Source organism: Marmota monax, unplaced genomic scaffold (assembly GCF_021218885.2).
Source record: "Marmota monax isolate L192 unplaced genomic scaffold, Marmota_monax_Labrador192_F-V1.1 WCK01_AAM20220418_F8-fsc00044, whole genome shotgun sequence".
Lineage (NCBI taxonomy): Eukaryota > Metazoa > Chordata > Mammalia > Rodentia > Sciuridae > Marmota > Marmota monax.
In genome coordinates this window covers 1,876,226-1,898,502 of record NW_026695198.1, presented here as the reverse complement: position 1 = coordinate 1,898,502, position 22,277 = coordinate 1,876,226, and the positions used below count along the sequence as shown (strand labels likewise).

General features: G+C 38.2%; 1 protein-coding gene across 1 annotated transcript in view; it reads right to left on the bottom strand.

Annotated features, from left to right (window-relative positions):
* Positions 1 to 19,516: 19,516 nt before the first annotated feature.
* LOC131423591 (zinc finger protein 420-like) overlaps positions 19,517 to 22,277 on the bottom strand; it is a 119,225-nt gene continuing 116,464 nt past the window's right edge. Inside the window, exon 7 of the mRNA XM_058574021.1 lies at positions 19,517 to 21,903. Coding sequence (XP_058430004.1) covers positions 20,430 to 21,903 — 1,474 coding nt within the window. The 3' untranslated portion in view covers positions 19,517 to 20,429. The remainder of the gene's footprint in view (positions 21,904 to 22,277) is intronic.

Here is a 22,277-nt window from a genome sequence, read left to right as displayed (position 1 = left end):
TTTAGTTTTTCTTCTTCTGATGAAGTTTACAGACAGTACCTGACTTTCCTTCACATCTTTTCATTCATTCCTCTGCACCAGTACTTTATATCTGCTATACACATCAGCAGGCCAAATATAGTTATAAAAAAGATGTTTTAGAGGGTCAAAACCTAGGCTTGTGGGCTAGGTAAGATTAGGAAACTATCTGGGCTAGGTGTGGTGTCACACACTTCTAAACTCAGTAACTCAGGAGGCAAAGGCATGAGAGTCACAAAATTGAGGCCAGCCTCAGCAACTTAGTAAGACTCTGTCTCAAAAAAAAAAAAAAAAAATCAGGGATGTCGATGTAGAATTCCCTGGGTTCAATTTCTAGTACCATGAGAGGTAAATGGGGCAAACAAACAAAAACTAGAAAAGACTTACAGATTTAAACAGTTATTCCAATATAAAATAACCAGGATATTAAAAAGAATAAAAGATTCTTCTCTTACCTCAGAGTTTTAAGGAAAATCATAATCTTAGGACAATAATGTTGTAAGAGCCCAAGAATGCAAATGATAACAGCTATAAGGTGGGTATGAGGATCCAGTTACTACCTCTCCTACACACACTACATAAGAAATGCTAAGCCTTTCTCTTTCCAGAGAGAGAAGAGAAAACTTGAGAGAATTAGACCTCTCCCTCTTTATGTATACATAACATACTTTGAAATGTGACTCTCAGGGTTAAAGCCTGTGAAAAAAATGTTAAGACAAAGAGATTCCAGAACTTGATTGTGTGCCTGATATAGGGTAGATATACTAAATCTTGCCACACTAGCTAGAAGACTTCTTTTTTCCATTCATCTCTTCTTTCCATCTTTGTCATTTTATCACTGCTTTTTCAACTTTAATTTCCCTGTGCCATGTAACCTAACATGCTCACAATTTCCAGAAATTAGGCACTTATGTTTTTGGGAAACCAGTTCACTGTTTAATTGCTCTCTTAACAAAAGAGCAACCCTTACAACTGCTGAGTCCTCTTCTATTGTTCAGTTCTACAACTCTCTATATACTCCAAAAAAAGTATTTTCACAAAATATAACCAAAATCAACACTGTGACTCCAAGATAAGAGCATGCCTGATGCAATGGGAATCCCTGAGCTGGACTTATTGCCTCACATGTTTTAAAGGTTTGTAAAAAACTTTAAATTTTATTAACATGCCAAAATTAACCTAGATATCTTTGCTTACTTTGAATCCAATACATATGACCTCTAAACATTGGTTTCTTTTCACTAAACAATATATATTTCAAATTTCACATGTCCAAAATAAACTGTAAACACAACCATCAACCCACATACACACATATATGCAAACATGCATCTCAAAACAAACAAACAACAACAACAAAAAAACCAGCCTCATCATTTCAGGAAAAGTTCTATCCTATTGGTGGATCAGGCCAGAAATCCTAAGTGTTATCCATGGCTCCTTGCCATTACTATATCAAAAAATTATTGATTCTAGTTTTGAATTACAGCAATAACTGACACTGCTACACAAATTGAGGTAAATCTAAATATAACCTACACAACAAGAATATGAATGTTTTATTTTGCACAATGAACTTTTAGTCAAATTTTCAGATTTTTTATAGGAACCTCTGGTGGTGTAGAACACATCTGAAGCCATCTGTTTTTTGCCTGCAAACCATTTGGGCAGAAGTAAAAGTAAAATGCCTTTCTATCTTTAGCCAAAACTGGAAATTTTTTTTTTCAAATTGAAAGCTAGTCTTCTACATAAAAGAAGAAAAAGAAAAACAATATGAGAAAAAAATTATCAAGAGTCTGAAGAAAGTTCAGCGAGTAAAGTGAAAAGAAGAATTAGGCTGATGCAGAAGAGGAGCATGGTGTGTAGACCTGGGTTGGAATCCCAGCTCATCAGTTGTGCCCTTGGTAAGTTATCAGCTCTAATCTGTTGTGAGGATTGTAAGGGAAACTAATTACACTTGCCTCAGAAACCAATTGGAGGAATTAAAGAAGATATGTTTCAAGAGGTCCTCAATATATAATAGCCACTAAAATCATTAGTAGGCTTTTAAAGTAATTTTTCAAGTTGGAAAATAAGACTTACTGTTTTTCTTTAAACTGAAAAAAATTACCTGTAAGCTTAAAATCTCAACATGAGATATGATTAACAAGTAGTAGGAGTGGAGAAGAGGTTCCTCTCCTGGGGCAAAAATCTCTCACTCTTGTTGTGTCTGTGAACGAACTGACTGAGGAAGTTTAAAGCTGATGCAATGTTTCAATGTGTAGGAGACTTCCAGCCAAGTATTCCTATTGCCATCCAATGGAGCTGGTGATGTATGCTGTGTTCACAACTCTGACTATTTCACAAGGTAAGAAAATGGTGAAAGAAGTACATAAGACAAAGAAGAACCATTTCACACTTTGGAATGGCTCTCCAACCCTGGGTGTCCATGGAAAGAGAGAGAGCCACTGGAATTTTTTATTCTTATATAGGGGACCCACAAGGGGAAGTTCCATGGAACGTTTTGTCCCAAAAAGGGCAAAGAGATAGGATTACTAAAGATCAGGAGTGTGTAACTCAACCCCACTGAGAGATTCCCAAAACTGGAACCACACCTCATTATTCGAGTGGTGGTAAAAGTCCAATATATTGTGGGACACAATAACCGTTCAGTACCCCTTACTCAGAACTTAAATGTGTGTACTGTCCAGAGTGGTTCCCAACATCTTTCAGGCTAAAAAGCACCTCTCTTGGTACAGAACACATCTGATGACATCTGACTTTTGCTTGTCAACCATATGGGCAGGAGCAATGCAGGACTGTCTTTCCATCTTCAGTTAAAAGCAGAATTTCATTAGAAATAAAAAGCTATGTCTTTGAGTAATATATAAACTTGTAAAAAATGTCATGCATATACTTATTTATAATATTTTACACAGCTGGCCATGGTGAAACATGCCTGTAATCCCAGTGGCTCGGGCGGCTGAGACAGGAGGATCACAATTTCAAAGACAGCCTCAGGAATTGTAAGGCACCAAGCAACTCAGTGAGACCCTATCTCTCTATAAAATACAAAAAAGGGGTCGGGTTGTAGTTCAGTTATTGAGTGCCCCTGAGCTCAATCTCCAGTAACTCTGAGTGGTATTTTTCAGAACATTTCTATAAAACACTGCACTGCCATTTGCTCAGCCTGACAATTTTCTAAGGCAATGAGATATTCTTTCTTTCTTTCTTTCTTTCTTTCTTTCTTTCTTTCTTTCTTTCTTTCTTTCTTTCTTTCTTTCTTTCTTTCCTTCCTTCCTTCCTTCCTTCCTTCCTTCCTTCCTTCCTTCTTTCTTGTTTCACCCAAACAAAAAAGGCATCTCTTATGATTAAATTTGACATAAAGTGTATATCTAAATTACTTTTCATAAAAATAAAAATGATATCAGTTATCACATTTTCTAAGGTAATTAGTACTTTTAGAATTTTTAAATATGACTTTTGCATATATTTCAGGTTTGTTTTCCTGTTTCAATAACCAAAAATAGAAATATTTGCTAAATAAGCTTAAAAATACTCTAGATTCAAACAGTATTTGGAGGCCACGGTGGACAAATGGCCAAACTGGGCTTAAATAAGAGATTCCATTGGTGATCAGTTAGGGGAGTAAAAAAGTTTATGCCACAGTTACTTTCATAATTTTAATTAAAATCTATTAAGCAAATTGTCTTAAAATTTCTGCTTTGAACAATAAAACACAACAAAATCTTTTACACTTACATAAAAATTCTTCACCTAAGTGAAGTCACTTGGCTGCATAAATATATTTTAATCCAAGCTTTCATGATTATTTTGAAAATTATTATTTTTAAAACCTTTATATTCAGAATATTGTCTTTAGATTAAAAATACAATTTTTTAAAATGTATACCAAATATTATTGTTATCAACTTAAATCTCAAAATAAAGAAAACCTGTCTAGCATTATAAAAATATCTTGAATGTGAAATAGGCAAGAACACCTTAAAATAATACTTAACTAATCACAAAGTGACTATTCTGTAATAGATTGCCACTAATTAGACAAAAGTAAATAAAACTGATAAGATAAAAGAATAAATACAAATAAGCAGTGATTACTGATTTATCATTAGAGAAAGTAATATCAAACACAACTCAATTAAAAAAAAGGAGGGAAAGCCCACAGTTGTACAAGTCAACAACAGGCCTGGCCAAAGAAATACTAAAGCTAGACCCAATTCAGGGATAACAGTGACACCCAAACATCCTTCGAAGAACAGAACAATGAGCTGCAAAGAATAATGTTACATGGGCACTGGCTGAAAAATAACCAAGCTATTCTCAAAATAGCTCTTCATTAAAGACTGGGTTAGGACTCCTAAATGAGGATATTCTTTTCAAATTATTGGTAATTTTAAATTTTAATTTTTATTGGTTCACTTAATATGCAAATGGTGCTAGCAGGTATAATCAATTGTATTTGAAGCTTTAATGTTTAGAGCAACCTACATTCTAAGGACACAGAGAAGCCCAGGAAAATGTCATGCAAACATGGAGAGAGAAGATGGCAATCTACATCTCAAAGAATGGGCCTCAAAGGAAATCATTCCAGCAAGTATCTTGATATAAAAATTCAAGAGTTAGGACAAATAAATATCTGTGTAATTCCATCTATTCATTGTCTTATGAGATCCCTATGACACTGATGCAGCTCATTAGGATACACATAAACTGTCCCTGCCCCTTGGCTGAATGAATGTACAATTGGATCAAATCATATTCCAACGCATTGAAAGGCTACCTACTGCAAAAAAGAAATTCTTACTAGAATTTCTGAAGGCATTCAAGGACATAGCTTCTTACTGGATGGGGCTATAGAGAATTGTTTTCGGGTATGGCACAGTCATAAAACAATATAGACTACATTTACCTCCTTTGTTTGTGTAACTCTCACTACTCTTTGTCAAAACTTTCCTGGTAAGGATGTTCATATATAAGTCTCATCAAAGGACTAGAAGGCCAGTGTAATTGACTGGTACATGGGCTACCTGGAGCAGGTAGTTAAAACAACAACAGTAGCAACAGAAAAGAACTACTCAGTGCCCAATAAACACTGACAATGATGTGAAAATGATTTCTCTGTTATTTCTTCACGTATGTAATCTGAAGATTTACATCTATTATATTGTCAGGGAGAATAATACAGTCTAGAATTCTTTTGGAATGGGCATGTAGATCATTCAAGTGGTAAAATTCTTAGAGTTTAGGAGATTCCCCATCCCGGGTATTTGTTCTGCATATTCTGTCCATCTACAGTTTTTTTTTTCTCCTGAGGAGAAAATTCTCCAGAAGGCTTAGCTAACCTCACACCACAGATATCATTGTGAGTTTTCTGGTGCACTTGCTTTTTCCCCAGAAGACAGAATTAACAAGTAGCTTTCTTATGGTCTACAAGGGGCTTGGCAAAAAGTTTGTAGGACATGTAGGACAATAATTAATATTGGCTGTTTCCAAAGATGACACTCCCACTGAAAATATTTATACACAGATTAGAAATAGATGAATATATGCATAGACTTCCACACATTGGATTACAGAATAAGGTCTTTGGATAGTTATTTCAGTAAAGAAACTACAATCCAATATTTAAATATCCACCCTACCACCCATGTCATGATATAACCTGATTCTACCATTGCAGGTGCCCCTCAATTACTGCACTCCCCCCCCACACACACACAGAGAAGGGGAAGGTCAAAAAAACTTTCCAGCTGTGATCCCAGATGAGAACTGGCCTGGATTGGTCTTCTCTGAACTGCTCCCTTTTAGCCATAAATGCCTTCTGATAAATACGCATAGGTCCTGGTGTGAAGGCTGAGCCAACATGCAAATGTGCTCTGGACATTTTTGTGCCTAGAATCCTGGAAGTTTTGAATACATTATGAAAACATCTTTTTATCTTGTGCATCTCCCTTTAAATGAGATGAATAATGCACCCTCTCTCGAATGTGTGTGCCTGGTTACCAGAGTTCTAAGTTCTGTTTGGTTCTAATGCTAAAAAATTGAGGTTGATTTCAAAGCTTCATTACCTGGGCCACTTCCTATAATAAGACTATCACAAAGCATTCTTTGGAGTGCTGACTTTTCATTTTTTATATGTTTAAAAATATACAAATGAATATGGCCTTTCAGTCTCTTGGAAAGTTGTCAATACATCTTGTAAAAGAACTGTAAGGCCAGTGGAGTTGACTGATACATTGACTACCTGGGGCAGGTAGCTAAAACAAAATCAGTAGAAACAGAAAAGAAATATTCAGTGCCCAATAAACACATTGCCTTTTGCCCACATTGGTGAAGGCTTCCAGCAGGCTTGACAGGTGCCCTGTAGTAGACTTGGACGTGGATGTCAGCATTAGAGCCTGATTTTTGTCTAACTGGTTTAATCTGGAGGCAGAATAAGAAGATCAGCACAGAAGAGACATCAGAGAGCACAGACGTGTAAAATCCAGCTGTCCCTGGGCTCTCTTGCTCACTGGTGAGCCATTTTTGAGAGAAATACCTGTGGTGGCCACATGATGGCAGCTTTCCACAGACCAAGGCAAACCTGGGCATTCTTTCTGGTTCCCGCCACTCACCTGGATCCTGGGACCTGGGTGCTCACCTGCCTTCCTACAAAAGTCAAAAAGGCCCTGCCCAGGGATGCATCCTTAGTTGCAGCTGGACACTCTGTACTTTACAAAGGAAAAAATCAGCATTACAAACTTCTCACCTCTGCCTGCTTGTTTTGATCTGATTCAAAAGAGAGCTCTGTATCTTGCTCCCCAAATATCAGGGGTGCCAAAAGTCATATAATACAGACAAGACTTATTGTTAAAAGAGGGTCAAGGGTCTCTCTCTTCAAGGAAAAAAATATTTGACTTTCATTGTGAATCCAGGGAAACTAATTCCAGATTTTCCTAATTCTATATATATCTCCATGTATGTGCCATTAAATAAATATATAATCAAGCACACTGCTCCTCTCTGCCCTAGTTAAACGTGGAGGGCCTTGAGATTATCTTCTCATTTGGATCCCTTTACCTGTATATCAATGCAGCAGGGGTGGAGTCCCTTCTTCTCCTCTTTATAGCATCCTGAACTTCTACCTTTCTTTCAAGCCTGAATATCTTTGGCAGACTCCACATAGGGAGAGATTCAGAAAATTCTGAAATGAATCTAAAGACATTTAATCATCAGGCTATGATGCTATCAATTTTGTTTCATGCTCCTATTCACTATTTTTTAATTTACTTGATTTTAGTTGTTATTCTTAAGTATACATGACATAGAATCCATTTTGATAAAATTATACAAGCATAGAAATTCTTATTTATAATTCATAATTATTTGGAGCTGGGGATATAGCACATTGGTAAAGTGCTTGCCTCACATGTAAAGACCTGGGTTCGATCCTCAGCACCAGAAAAATAAACAGTGATATTTTGTCCAGTTAAAGAATAATTCATAATTATTCTAATTATGAATTTCATTATTGTGGGTGGACATGATGGTGGAATTCATTTATATATTTTCATATGCATACAACCTAATTTATTTTAGATTCATTCTACTGTCTTTTCTATTCCTATCTATTCTACCTTTCTTGAAGGCTTCTTTGAATAATCTACTGAACTTCTTCCCTTTTCTCTTTCATTTATTGTGGTTTAGCCTCCACATATCAGCAAAAACATTTCATCTATGTTTTTGGGGGGATTTGCTTGTTTCACTTAGAATGAGAGTCTCCATATCCATTTAATTACTGGGAAATGTCATAGAGTCATTCTTCTTTATGGCTGAGTAATATATTATTGTTTATATATACAACAGTTTCTCTATCCATTTATCAGTTAATGGATATCTATCTTGGTTCCATAACTCAACTCTTGTGAATTGTGTTGCTATAAACATTGATGTGACTGTGTCACTGTATTAAGTCCTGATATCAATATATATATCTATATATATATCTATATCTATCTATCTATCTATCTATCTATCTATCTATCTATCTATCTATATCTATCTATCTATCTATCTATCTATCTATATATATATATATATATATATATCTTGAAGAATGTGATAATTGGTTCAAAAGGGGGGTTAAATATTAGGTTTTTTTGAATCTCCACACTGCATTAGAGAGAGGTTACACAAATTTGCAGTCTCACTACAATGTTTGAGTGTTTCATTTTTTCTCACATCCTCACCAAAATTTGCTTTTACTTATATTCCTGATAATTGGCATTATAATTGAAATGGTAGCTATAATTGGAATTGGTATCTCAGTGTAGTTTTAATTTGCATTTCTATAATTGCTAGAGGTGGTGCCTTCTCAGTGTTTTTGACATTTGCTTCTCAGTAAGAGCATCTATGGAATTTTTCAGGCTAGTTTTGCTTTATTTATAAAGTGGGGACAAGTTTTCACTTGAAGGATTGACTGGGAAGATTAAGACACATGACCATGAGTCCAGGGATGACTTGTACACTGTTGTCATGACCATGATTATGGAAAAAAATTAATATAGGGCAAGAAGAGGGAAAAGAGGAGGGAGCAAGAAAGAAATGAAACATATTGGGGCCAAAAACCGCACCTTTCTCAATGAAGTGTAGGTGAATCGAAACCAGGCCTGGTCCTCAGATCTTGAGGAGAGGGATGGGCCATTTCTCCAAAGAACAGTTCCTTAGCTAAGCCAAGCTGAGACTGGTACCAATGTACCCAAGATGCTCCCAGCTATGGTGTGCCATGTATCTCTGGAAGTCACAACTTGAGGTAAGTATCCTCTTGAATTTTCAAGGTGAAATTAATGCAGCCACCCCTTTGGGGCACATTTGTCCAGGAGCTGATCTTAATGCTGGTACAGACTCTTGGCCATGGTAGACAAGATGCACACTCCTCTAGTATTTTCTGGGCAGTACAGGTAGCAGCCCCAACAAGGAAGGGGACCACACCTCTAGTTTCATCTCAGTGTTAACAAGTAGCATGTCAAAATATGGCCTTACACAGTGCTGATGAATGAACTCCCTATGGGATCCTGGTGAAAAAGGTGGGCAGCAAGAAGAGAGACAGAAAAACAGACACAGAGAACTGTGCCTGTGGCACTTGGAAGGTATTAGTCACCTTGAGTTCTCTTACAATACTGGAGAAGGGACAAGATGTAAAAGGTTAACCTGTGAATAGTCATCCTGAATTTTAAACCCTCTGAGGTCAGGGTCAGGGCTCAACCCCCAATCAACACTGACACATTCATTCTCATAGGAATGTCCATTCCAAGCCTTAAAATTTAAAAAAATTCCTCAAGACCACGTGCACTCTGCAAAATACAGTGTCATTCTTCTTGGTGTAGCAACTCCTATGAAGCAGGACAGATTTGGCACCTGGATGAGCTTCCTAGCATAAATTCCTAGGGACAACTGTACATGGCATGCAGGCCAGAGTTGGGTGTCCCAGGCAACTCTGAGGCACTGTGTGGAAACAGGGATTATACTTCAGTCATATATTTCTATATTTGTATGCAGTAGCCCAGAAGTTCACTAGGACCACTATAGTTGAAACATTTTGCTTAAGAAATGAAGCATCAAATAGCATGGTAGTAATCTCATCACACATGCAATTAACTATTTTTTTTCACATATGAACATTATCTGAATTAAAGCATCCATATTTTAAAACCATCATTCTTAAGTCTGCATAAGAGCTTGTAGAATAGTCGCACCATAGATACCCAGCCATATTACTATTTTGGATGATTGGGTTCCTTATAGTTTTTAGCTATTCTAAAAATAATCTGTAAAATATAAACATCTTATCCCAAATAATAAAACTAGAAGTGAGTTTAGAGGAAGTATTCTTGTTTGGGGAATGATTTCTGTTCTCTCCCATCCCTTTTCAACAAGACCACACTTTCTTGGAATTCTAGGTTTTTGGGAGAATATCTGTCCTTAAATTATTTGGACCTCTTCTCCTTAGACTCTTTGTGTCTCTCACCCATACTCAGCTTTATTTATGGTGTAGTTGTACTGAGTTTGAGCAGGTGGGATGCATTGACCCCTTAAGGATGACCCTTACCAGCACTGAGAGAGGAGCCAGACTGAAACCCAGTTGTGAAACAGGGCTGAGAAGCAGGGAGCTGAGTGGCCAAGTATGAGAGAAAAGAGTTTAAGCCACAACCTGACTTCTTGAAGACACAATGACTTCATATTGCTTTCTGAGACAGAGGAAATGTACTTCATGTGTAGCCTTCTGGTTTATGCAGTCACACGAAGCCTTTTCCATCCACAGGATGAAAAGTCTTGGAGTCTTCAGGATGAGGGCAAGGTGTGGTGGGGATCTCTAGATCCTTTTGTTTTCCCAAGTTTTTTATTTCTATTTCTATAGGATCATTAGATTCTAGGAGGTCATGTGATTCATCTACTAGGTGAGAGAAAGTCATTATGACTACATGGCTGTTCCACAGAGAATAAACAATTTTAGAATGAGAAGTTTGCACACTCTGTCCTTAGAGAAAGGAGATTAATTTCATTTGGGATAGAAATAATCTCAGTTGAATAAAAGAAAACCTTGTGCAAGGAATCAGGGGATATTGATCAAATACAGCTCTGTCACAGCTGTTTGTGCAAGATAGTTAGACCAGGTCCCTGAGGACTGACTTTTTTCTCTTCACAGTGACTAGTATTTGTTCTTAATCTCAAAGCCCTTCTTGATTTCTGGGTTGGTGGCCTCTGTGTATTCCCCTGAAAATTGGTCTAAGACAGACATTTGTGCAGCAGGTAGACAAAGGAAAATTGGGAAAAGATGTTCATGGCCTAGCACTGCCTGGCTTCCTGGATACATCCTGCAAACCTGGTCACTTCTTCCCAGGACACTTAAAGAAATAATCACACTAAAGGTAAAATGGGAGTTATAACATGATACAATGTTCAGGCAAAATAGTGCTGGAAGAAAGCAAGGACCCTGAAGAAATTTATACACCTATAAAAGTATGTGTTCAGAAACTAGGGGTGCAGTGGCCAGGACCTAGAGCCTGAGGATAAGGTGTGGAGACTTGGCCACATTTGGGGTAGGATAACCTGGCATCCTGGTTTACAGGAGCTGGTAGTTCCTTAGCCTTGCTGTCAGAGTGCAGAGGAAATTGCAGGAATGAAAAACTGCATGTGGAGAAGGAGCATAGGGGTCATTTGTGTTCTGGTGTGACCTGGTAGCTCTAATTTTCCAAATTGATTCTGAAGACCCCACTTCAATTGTGGGATGATATTGAATGAACAGATTACTAGCCTTTCATTTCATCCTTTTATGGACTTTTAAAGCGAATTTTTATTTGAGGCAAGCATTACTCATTTTGATTTAAAACTGCCACAAACACTTAAGGTTTTGAGGACATTTCTGTAAGTATAACAGGTAAGTTGACTTAAGAAAAATAAGTGATCAAAAAACAATACTAATGCAAAAATTCCAAAAAGTTATGTGGAAATATATATGTGTATTAACCACTAGAAAATATTAGTAGGCAGGAAGCCTCCTGAACTCAGGAACAAATTTACCAGTACAGGGTCTATGTGAAGTTCTATCAGGGAATCTTTATCTTTCCTGCTTCCCCTCTTCCTCCTCTATGTCAATGATAATCTTCTTGTACTTGATGGAGAGTAACCTTGAGCTGGGATGTCAAGACTGATTCAAAACAGTCTGGATTTGTATTCATATTCAGGTCTACCACTTTCAAGGCCAGTGGCCTTTTACAGGAAGTTTAATTCCCTCTGAGTTCTGGTCTCCTCATCTATGAGATGGGAATGTCCTGAGCCCTGAGTGCTTGGACAGTGTCATGAACTAACATAGACTTCTCAGCTCCACATGTAGACAATGGCTTCCCTGAAGATCAGAAGGGAGTCTGATGTGTTATTTGTCTCCAGTGTCTGCTTTCTCTTCTTCCAGAAGTTGCTTGTGTTTTTTCCTGGGAATCCCCTTCTGCATTCCACTCCATGTGGGGTGAATCAGATAGGTTACCCAGAACAGGAAGTCATAGCATGAAGCCCCCTGAACAAGAGGCTCTTAACCTGCCAAGTTGGTTTGAGCTGGTCCAGACATACTGTTCCAGAGGGCCACAAATAACTGTAGAAAGTGAGCATGGAAAGCTTATTGCCAACTATGGCTCAGGAAAGGCCCTGAAATGAAATGGGAAGTGAGAGGTGAAAAGACCCTGATTTCTGAAATCAGCTATGCCTCAGTCAGAACTACCCACAGATACTTTACTTGTAAAAGAAAACAAATTTGGGGCCAGGTGCAGTAGCACATGACTGTATTCTGAGTGGCTCTGGAGGCTGAGGAAGGAGCATCCTGAGTTCAAAGCCAGCCTCAGAAATAACATGGTATTAAGCAACTCTGTCTCTAAGTAAAATACTAAATAGGGCTGGGGATGTTGCTCAGTGGATAAATTAACTCTTAAAGTGTTTTTTTTGTTTGTTTGTTTTACTGTATTACATATACATGTTTGTCAGTGAACATACATTTATAACCAATAATTTGTTTCTAGTTTCAGGCAAATTATTTTTTTACTAGGTCTGCAATGCATATTAAGAACCACATCAACTGAGATACATTTCTTGAGTGAGTAGAACAGGTAGAACCAGGTTTAGATTCAAGTTTCTTGAGTGTCCCTTGAGCAGGGATAACTTCTGATTGGCTACATGTACTAGTGGTTTGAATAGGCTGAACAGAATTTGTAGGTGGAGATCAGATCACTGCTTATTTCTAAACTAAGAGTGGTTTATTGAGCCAAGCATTTACCAGAGCCCCTTATGCTGGAGATACAGGATGGAACTAATCCTCTGATAAAATTCTTCTGGTTGTCCAGTGCACAGGTTTACCATTTGTTTTGTCAGTTTCTAGCATAAAACACCTCACATGCAAATGTTTATGTGAAAGTGATGAAAATGTGCATGGATCTTGTGGAGACATCTCATACCTGGCCTCACATGCTGTGGATGATGACCATTCTAACCTCATTGGTTATTTGGATGCAGCAGTGGGAACCAAAGGTTTTTGCTGCACAAGAACTGGGCTCAACCATATCTCCTGGTAGTCCTAACTACTAGAGTGTGAGGAAAAATACAGTCACATCATTTAGCTTTATCTTAGCTGATCTTAGCTCTATCTTTTGGCTTTTCCTGAAAGAGCTGGGGACTACAACTCTGTAAATCTTGAAAGTGTAGCTGGAGCAAGCTTAATGTAGATCATGAGAACTTTTTAAATGTTTAATGATACAAGGTTGGTGACTTCATGTAAACTGAAACAGTAAGAAGGCCCCCCTTCAAACTCTAATTCTTGTAACTAAGTCAGAAAGATTTCAGACATTTCACTCAGAATAACAGGCATTAGTTTATTGAAGGGATAAACAGGGAAAGGTGACACTCTCATAGAAGATATAGGTCCTCTGAGAAAGGAGAGAGACAGTGTGCCTTTCATGCAATCCACTTTTATTGGGTATCCCAGAGAAGTTTCCAAAGAGTCCCACCCAGGCCTACCATTTGACTTTGAACTGACAGCTGGATAACATCAGACTGTCAAGTCCCCACTACTGTGATAACTTTAGGTCACCTTGGCTAATGCAACTGATTCTCACTGGATTCTTAACCATAAATTCTTGCAGATTTTAGAGTTAGGAAAAAATATTTTTATCTCTCTGGGTTTCAGAATCTGGTATGTGGAAAGAGTCACAAAAGTTCCCTTCTTAAGGGTAACATGGGTTCCTCTTATGGACATTATTTTATATCTGATTTTCTCCTGCAGATAACAGATAGTTTACTGAGGCACTTAAGGCAGGCAGGGTTGCAGGTTAATTTCTTCATGAAAAGGAAAGCATGCGAGGGTCAGCACAGTGAACCCCACATTATAGAATTATTCCCTGAACCTCATGCTCTCACCACTCACATCTGTCCCCTATCATTTAGCTAGAAGTAGTTAAGCCTAAGTCATACTATGGTTGATCCTGGGTCCCAAAGACTGGGCCCCAAACAAACATCAGTTTTACCAGAGAACTGGATAGAAATGTGGATTCTCAGGTTGCAGCTCAGCCTTAGTATACGAGACTCAGAGTGGCTCACAAATCTTAATTTTTATGATCCATTCAGTTGCATGATTGGGGCTTAAAATCTGTACTCTGATTTGGTCTCTCCTCCAAGAACAATTTTTTTCACCACTTTACAAAAAAGAGTTATTATGACCTCACTAACTTACACCTTAATAACCTGTATCCAAAATTGTCTAGTTTCAGCCATGGTGGACAGAACCTGAGATCCAAGGGGCTGGGCGCATGGATCTCTACTGCTGAGATGTTCAGGGAATCCTGTTGCAATGACCCCATTAAGACCTTCAACCACAACACCCACAGGTAAGAGTCAAATCCCCGTAAACATTTTAACCTTTACTTCTCTTCCAGAGATTAAAGCAATACCTAATATCTTATTTAAGAACTCTAAAGGGGGCTGGATTTGTGACTCAGTGGAAGTGTTCTCATAGCATGCATGAGGCACTGGGTTTGATACTCAGCACCACATAGAAATGAAATAAAAAAATTCATCCATCTCAAACTAAAAACAAAATATTTTAAAAAAAATCTCTAAAGGCCATGTTACTGCACTGTAACCATGATTGGATGGACCATGGTTTTCTTAAATAAAGATTCTGGATCATGATGTGCAGATCCCCACAGTTGCCAGATAAGACCACTAGATGGCGAGCCAGTTTTTTGTTGTTGTTATTTTTCTGTTTTTTTTTTTTTTTTTTTTTTGCCAGTGGAGGGCACTCTGCAGGTGGCTGGGGGCTTCTCTTGGTTTCTCCCATCAGAGTCCCTGAAGTGTCGCTGTGCTGAGGCAGGTTTTACTGCAGATTCCAGGAAGTGATATGAAGCCAGGGTCTTTGACTACAGTACTACTATAGTACTGTAGCAGGAAATTTATTTAGAATGTTATAGGTCCTTCTCCCCATACAGGACAGGCTGACTATTTCCCCACAGCCTGAAGTCCTGGTGGTGGCAGAGATATGGTCACAGGCCCTTATAATACCAATCTGGAGGAGAAAAGTGGAGACAATATTTTCTTCTCCTGAAAAGTATACTCTGGTTTTATGAACACCCAGAACATATGGCCTGCCTTTTTGATGCTTTAAGGTGTTTATAAGAAAAGTAACTCAGAAGGTGGGAAGATATCTTGAATTTGAATCCTGGGTCCAAGCCTAGCTCTACTCCAGACTATTGTGGACTTTATCTGCTAATGTACCTCTTCTGCAACCCATGTTTACAACAGTGGTGGAAGAGATTGTATGCAACAGGAACAGTGCCTACACAATTCCCACATTCCAGGTGAAGAGCCCCTCCTTTCCCTCCACCTCTGGAAGCCTTTTGTGTTTCCCAGCACTAAGATGGGGAATGCCTAACAGAAAGCAGGGGGTTTGGTGCCTCCCCACGACCAAGACCAAGTGGTACAGGTTACAGATGTAGTTGCTCTGGCCCTTTTGAGGAGATTTATAGATTTGCCATTGTTGTAAGAGTGCCTTGGGTTTGTTTTAATCATATATAGGAGATGCACATAAACACACACATTGTCACAGAGAGCTACAGTTTTCTATAAGCAGTAGTGAAGAGCCCTTTGGGAAGATCCAGGGTTGGTCAGGAGATGAGGGTGTGGGAGGTGATGGAGAATATGGAAAAGAGACTTTCTTCTATTCGTGCAGGAAGAAAAGATGAGACAGCATAAGTGGATTTAGGGTTAGTATGCTGTTATAATTTCAGTGAGCTTAAGGGGGCATGAGCCATCTCTGGTATTCTGGTACTAGGACATGCCATGATTAGATCAGACAAAGTCTGACTTGGGATGCTGGGAGCATAATAGGAAGGATATTGGTAGTATGGAAATTATATTAGTTAATTTGCACATGAACAACTTGGGAAGATGTCTGACTATCTCTAAGAATTAGCTCTCTCCAGAAGGTCATGACTGCGTGAAGTGGTCCATGCCTGGGTGAGGTGGTCCATGCCTATAAATCAAGTGATTTAGGGGACTGAAGCTGATGGATTGTAAGTTCAAGGTCAGCCTGAACAATTTAGTGAGATCCTGGCTCACAGTAAAATTTAAAAAACACATCTAGGGATCTTCTTAGGGTATAGTAGAACACCTGTAAAATGCTCTTGGTTAAATCCCCAGTACCTTCCTCTGCCCCTCAAATACACACACCCACCCACCCACACACACAGTCTAATAATTTATCCCCTTCATGGTCAGCAAAGCCCCATTGTCAAAGGAAGAGAGTCCCAACTGTAAAAGGCCTTGGTACCACAAGTACTTTCTATTTTCAGAAAAAAAAAAGAAAGAAAATGACTCTGTAGGTGCTTCTAGAGGCTTGCTCTCTGCTCCCTCAGGCAAGGAACTGTGTTTGTGATCATTTTTTTTTCTTCATGGACCTTATGCAGCCTTGTGGGTGACTGCAGAGTAGCAGGACTCCTTGTTTTAACAGAGTGTCTTCAAGTGAGGCATAAAGCTTGGCCAGCAGAGTAGAGAATTCTGTTGCCTGTCAACAGTCTCTCCTCTGTCCTTTGATCCTCAATTTGTCACCAGGTGATACCTGCCTGGGGCAAGCTCAGGATGTTTGGGATAAGGTCAGACTACTCAGGTACAGAGAAAAGGGCAGTGGCCTGGCTTTGAGTCTTACTGTAGCTTTTTTTCTCTCGGATGGCACCTTGGAAGGGGAAAGTGGAACACTGCACAGAAAATTCTGGAATGTGCAGGATCAGAAGTCAAAGGTTTTTCTTGTAGATGGCAAGATAATTCCCCAGGCCACCAGCTCCAGCATGGGGTTGCAGATTCTGATGGCCTGAATATTAATTTGTGTGTGTGTGTGTGTGTGTGTGAGCATGTGCATGCACGTGAATGCAGGTGAAGTCCTCAATGACTCACTATTCATTCTTGGAATAGAAGAGGTGGAAAGACTACTTCCTCAATGGGGTTTCTGCTAAGGAAGAATCTTGCCTGTTGTTCAAGTAGGGGAATCTGGCTCAATACTGACAACTGACCTGGGACTGGTAAGGTTTGGGAAGGATGGTAGAACTCTTTGACAGAGAGTTAGTAGCACCATAATCAGGTCCAAATTAATAATTCTCCTGCCTACAGGCTTTAGGTTTCATCTGATAATATGCTGTGTGTCTCATTCTGCTCCTTCTCTTGTTTCTTTCCTCCATTCCTCACTACTGGGAGACAATCATTGTGCTTAAAGCACTGGGGAGAAAATAATAAATTAGAAAAATACCAGTTTTTTTTTTTTCCCAGCATGTATGATCTACCTCAGGGTTCCTGAGCCTCAGCATGGTTAAACTTAGAGACCAAAGGGTTGTTTTTGGTAAGGGGCTTGCCCATCATGATGATGTTTAGTAATCATATTCCCTACCTTGAAAATAAAAAAAAATGCCTCTAAAAGGCCCAATGTCCAGTGGGTAAAACCACTGCCATGGCTGAGAACTACTGAGCAGTGAGGCACAAAGTTAAGTTCACACCTGCAGTGGAGTTTGCATGGATGTCTCTGTGCCTTCTTGGGGTCTATTTAATTTACAGTTATGATCTTACTAAGTTCCTTAGCTTCACCACATTATTGATATTTGTATGGTTTCTCCCCAGTATGAATTCTCTGGTGTTGAGTAAGGCATAATCTTTTATTAAAAGCTTTGTCACCTTCTTTACATTTGTATAGGTTTTCTCCAGTGTGAATTCTCTGGTGTTGAGTAAGGCATGATTTTTGATCTGAATTACTGGAACTTTCAGGGGTTTAGTGCACACCTGTTGTGAGAGAGTAACTGAACAGAGGCTACCAAATGAATCCCCCATCAACAGAGGCACCATCTTAATATTGTGGGATTATCATGGAGGTATTTCTGTGACAGTAAGTCAGTGGAGGCATCTGTGCTTTATAGCACTATGGTGATCACTAAATAACTATAGCTATTATAATTTTTTTAGAAAAAGCTTTTTAAATTATGCAATTGTTCAGACTTATGCACAGCAAAAACTGAGTCTGATGACCACAAATCCCGAGTCTCTTTGTCTTGTTTTTAACTTGGGATCAAACCAAAGTGCTCTCTACTACTGAGCCATGTCCCCAAGTCTTTTTATTTAGAGTTAGGATCTTTCTAAGTTGCTTAGATTCTTGTGAAATTGCTGAGGCTGGTTTTGAAACTGTGATCCTCCTTCCTCAGCCTCCCCTGCTGCTTGGATGAAAAGTGTGTACCACTGTTCCCAGCTTTAGACTGAGTCTTCCAGAATCCTGAGAGAACCTGAAGTACTGCAGTGGAAGAGATTTCCTCATACTTTATTAACTGTTAAAAACATCATTCCCTGGGAAGAAGCACCTTGAAGAGCCAAGGATGGGTCCAGGGAAAGATGTAACTTTCTGAGCTTTCACAGTGTGGCCTGGGACAGACCTGCTTTTTCCTGGGTGACACAACTGTATCCTTGTAAGCGTTACTGGCAGGATGGACTCATCAGTCCAAATGCTTTTCATTGACACCATTTTTTAATCATTCTTATTTTTTTTCAAATGTAACAAAGTTATTGATTTAAAAAAGTGTGCAGGGCTGTGGTTTTCTTTTAAGAGAAAAAAAGGGCAACTATGTTTCATCAGGTACTGACTCAGTGTTCACTAAAGCAGATGAAAAAAAAAAATATATATATATATACATGCAAGTAGAGCCACACATTGGTACAAAGACACACAGTGCTTCCCCTGGTCTGTCTAGTAAATTCTACAGTGTGTTTAGGGGTAGGAAAATGTAGTGTGCTTCTTTCTCATTTGTACAGACCCTCTGGAGGCTCAGGGGCTCAAAGTCATGGATGGAGGCTCAGGGCCCTCAGGGGTCATGGACAGTCCTCCTGCTGTCTATTCAGTGTGAGCATTCACACCCACTACATGTGTAGATTTAACCACAACATGTATTGCATTTTGCTGTTCAATATATTTGTTTCTCAGCCACCTGGTTTCAAACTTAAAAACTCTGCATTTGATGTAGAAAGCTAAGATGTATCATGCAGGACATTTAAAAAGCCAGAATCTGATGCTTGAAGTGTGGCAAAAACATCTTTTGAATGTTTTTTATGGACATAAAAATCCTGAGTAAAATTAAACTAACTACAGAGCAAAAGACATTGACTTTTGGATGCAGTGATGCATGCTGGTCATCCAAGCAGCACAGGAGGCTGAGGCAGGAGAATCACAAGTTCAAATCCAGCCTTATTAGTAAAAGTGAGGCCCTAAGCAACTCAATGAAATTGTGTCTATAAATAAATACAAAATAGGGCTGGGATGTGGCTTAGTGTTTGAGTGCCCCTGAATTCAATCCTCACTATACCCCCCAAAATAAAATAAAATAAATAAATAAGACATTGACAAAGGAACATGCTGTCCATCTGAGGTTATGGGGAAAACATTGATGTGATCATAGACTTCAGGCATAAGATAGTTTTATTAATGTGTTGGTTTGGTACAAAAGAGGCCTTTAAGTCCAGAGATAGCTTTGGAAAAAAAGATGATTGGAATTCAATCAATTCAAACAGAGAAACTGAGGAAAGGACAAGTGAACCTGGAGAGGTCCTCAGAAGGAAAGAGGGCCAAGGATCCAACCATGCTTCCTGCCCACTTCCATGGGCTCCTGAGTAACGGCCAGTTGGGCAAGGGTTGGAGTTTCATGGAGTCAGTGCTGTGGAGCTATCTCTGGGAAATTGTAATTTTTCTTTCTAGTATGAAGTTTCTGGTGACCAATGAGGTGTGATCTTACAACAAATGACTTTTACAGTATATAGATTTGTGAGAATTGCCTCAAGTATGAATGATCTGTTTCTTGTTAACACTTGAAGCATACTTAAAACTTTGCCATATTCTTAACATTTATATGGCTCTTATCCAGTATGAATATTTGATGAACAACAACACTTTTTCCTAATAGAATAGCTTTGCCACATTCTTTGCATTTGTATGGTTTCTCCCCAGTATGAATTATCTGGTGTTGAGAAATGTGTGATTTTTGATGAAGAGCTTTGCCATATTCTTTACACTTGTATGGCTTTCCCCCAGTATTAATTCTCTGGTGTCAAATAAGGTATGATCTTTGATTAAAAGCTTTGCCACATTCTTTGCATTTGTATGGCTTTTCTCCCATATAAAGTCTCTGGTGTTGACTAAGGAATGACCTTCAATTAGAAGCTTTGCCACATTATTGATATTTGTATGGTTTCTCCCCAGTATGAATTCTCTGGTGTTGAGTAAGGCATAATATTTTATTAAAATCTTTGCCACATTCTCTACATTTGCATGGCTTTTCTCCTGTATGAAATCTCTGGTGTTGAGTAAGTTGTGATTTTCAATTAAAAGCTTTGACACATTCTTTACATTTGTATGGCTTTTCTCCTGTATGAAGTCTCTGGTGTCGAGTAAGGTGTGATCTTTGATTAAAAGCTTTGCCACATTCTTTACATTTGTATGGCTTTTCTCCTGTATGAAATCTCTGGTGTTGAGTAAGTTGTGATTTTCGATTAAAAGCTTTGGCACATTCTTTACATTTGTATGGCTTTTCTCCAGTATGAATTCTTTGGTGTTGAGAAAGGCATGATTTTTGATTAAAAGCTTTGCCACATTCTTTACATTTGTATGGCTTTTCTCCAGTATGAATTCTCTGGTGTTGTGTAAGGTGTGATCTTTGATTAAAAGCTTTGGCACATTCTTTACATTTGTATGGCTTTTCTCCTGTATGAAGTCTCTGGTGTTGAGTAAGGCGTGATTTTTGATTAAAAGCTTTGCCACATTCTTTACATTTATATGGCTTTTCCCCAGTATGAATTATCTGGTGTTGAGTAAGGCATGATCTTTGTTTAAAAGCTTTGCCACATTCTTTACATTTGTATGGCTTTTCTCCAGTATGAATTCTCTGGTGTTGTGTAAGGTATGATCTTTGATTAAAAGCTTTGCCACATTCTCTACATTTGTATGGTTTTTCTCCTGTATGAAGTCTCTGGTGTTGAGTAAGGCGTGATTTTTTATTAAAAGCTTTGCCACATTCTTTACATTTGTATGGCTTTTCTCCAGTATGAATTCTCTGGTGTTGAGTAAGAAGTGAGTTTTGATTAAAAGCTTTGCCACATTCTTTACATTTGTATGGCTTTTCTCCAGTATGAATTCTCTGGTGTTGTGTAAGGTGTGATCTTTGATTAAAAGCTTTGCCACATTCTCTACATTTGTATGGCTTTTCTCCTGTATGAAGTCTCTGGTGTCGAGTAAGAAGTGAGTTTTGACTAAAAGCTTTGCCACATTCTTTACATTTGTATGGCTTTTCTCCAGTATGAATTTTCTGGTGTTCAGTAAGGTATGATTTTCTACTAAAAGCTTTGCCACATTCTTTACATTTCCAGATTTTCTCTCCAGTATGATTACTGTAGTGTTTAAAAAGGTTTGAGCAACACTTAAAGACATTTTCACATTTCTTCAATTTGTAAGGTATATCTCCATTGTAAAGCCTATGATTTTTAGTAATGGATGGAATTTGAGTAAAATTTTTTTCACATTCTTTACTTATGGAGGATTTATCACTGCTCTGATAAACAATTGAGGAATCTTTAAATGCTTTTACATATTTTTTACATTTGTAGGGCTTCTCATCCATACTAATTCTCTGGAGTTCAGGAATTCTTGTAGTTTTATTAAAAGTGCTTTCACATACCTTGTATCTGTAATTTGTCTCTTGATTATGAAAGCTTGGATAAATAAATTTGGGGCATGGATTAAAAACTTTTTCACATTTATCATTGTAAAGCTCTTTTAAATGATCACATGGGTGTTTTCTAGGATTTAAAAAAGAAGAAAATTTTAATGAATTTCACAGAATTTACATTATTTTACACCACATCTAATATACTGCTAATTACCTAGGGTAGAGATTGTCTACAGGTCCTAAAAGATTTATCATAAATATAGAGGTCTGTCTGAGTATCTACATATACCTTTAAATTAAGCAATAGTAGGTAAGTACAAATACTCCCACATTCATTATAATTCCATGCATTGCCACACGGAGAAACTGTTCATTGCATCATTTTTGTAAAGTAACAATCATCTCCTCCTCCTCCTCCTCCTCCTCCTCTTCTTCTATCTTGTCTACAGAAATATTTGTGGATATTTACAAAATGGTGCATTTCAAATTATTCCAGTGACCAAC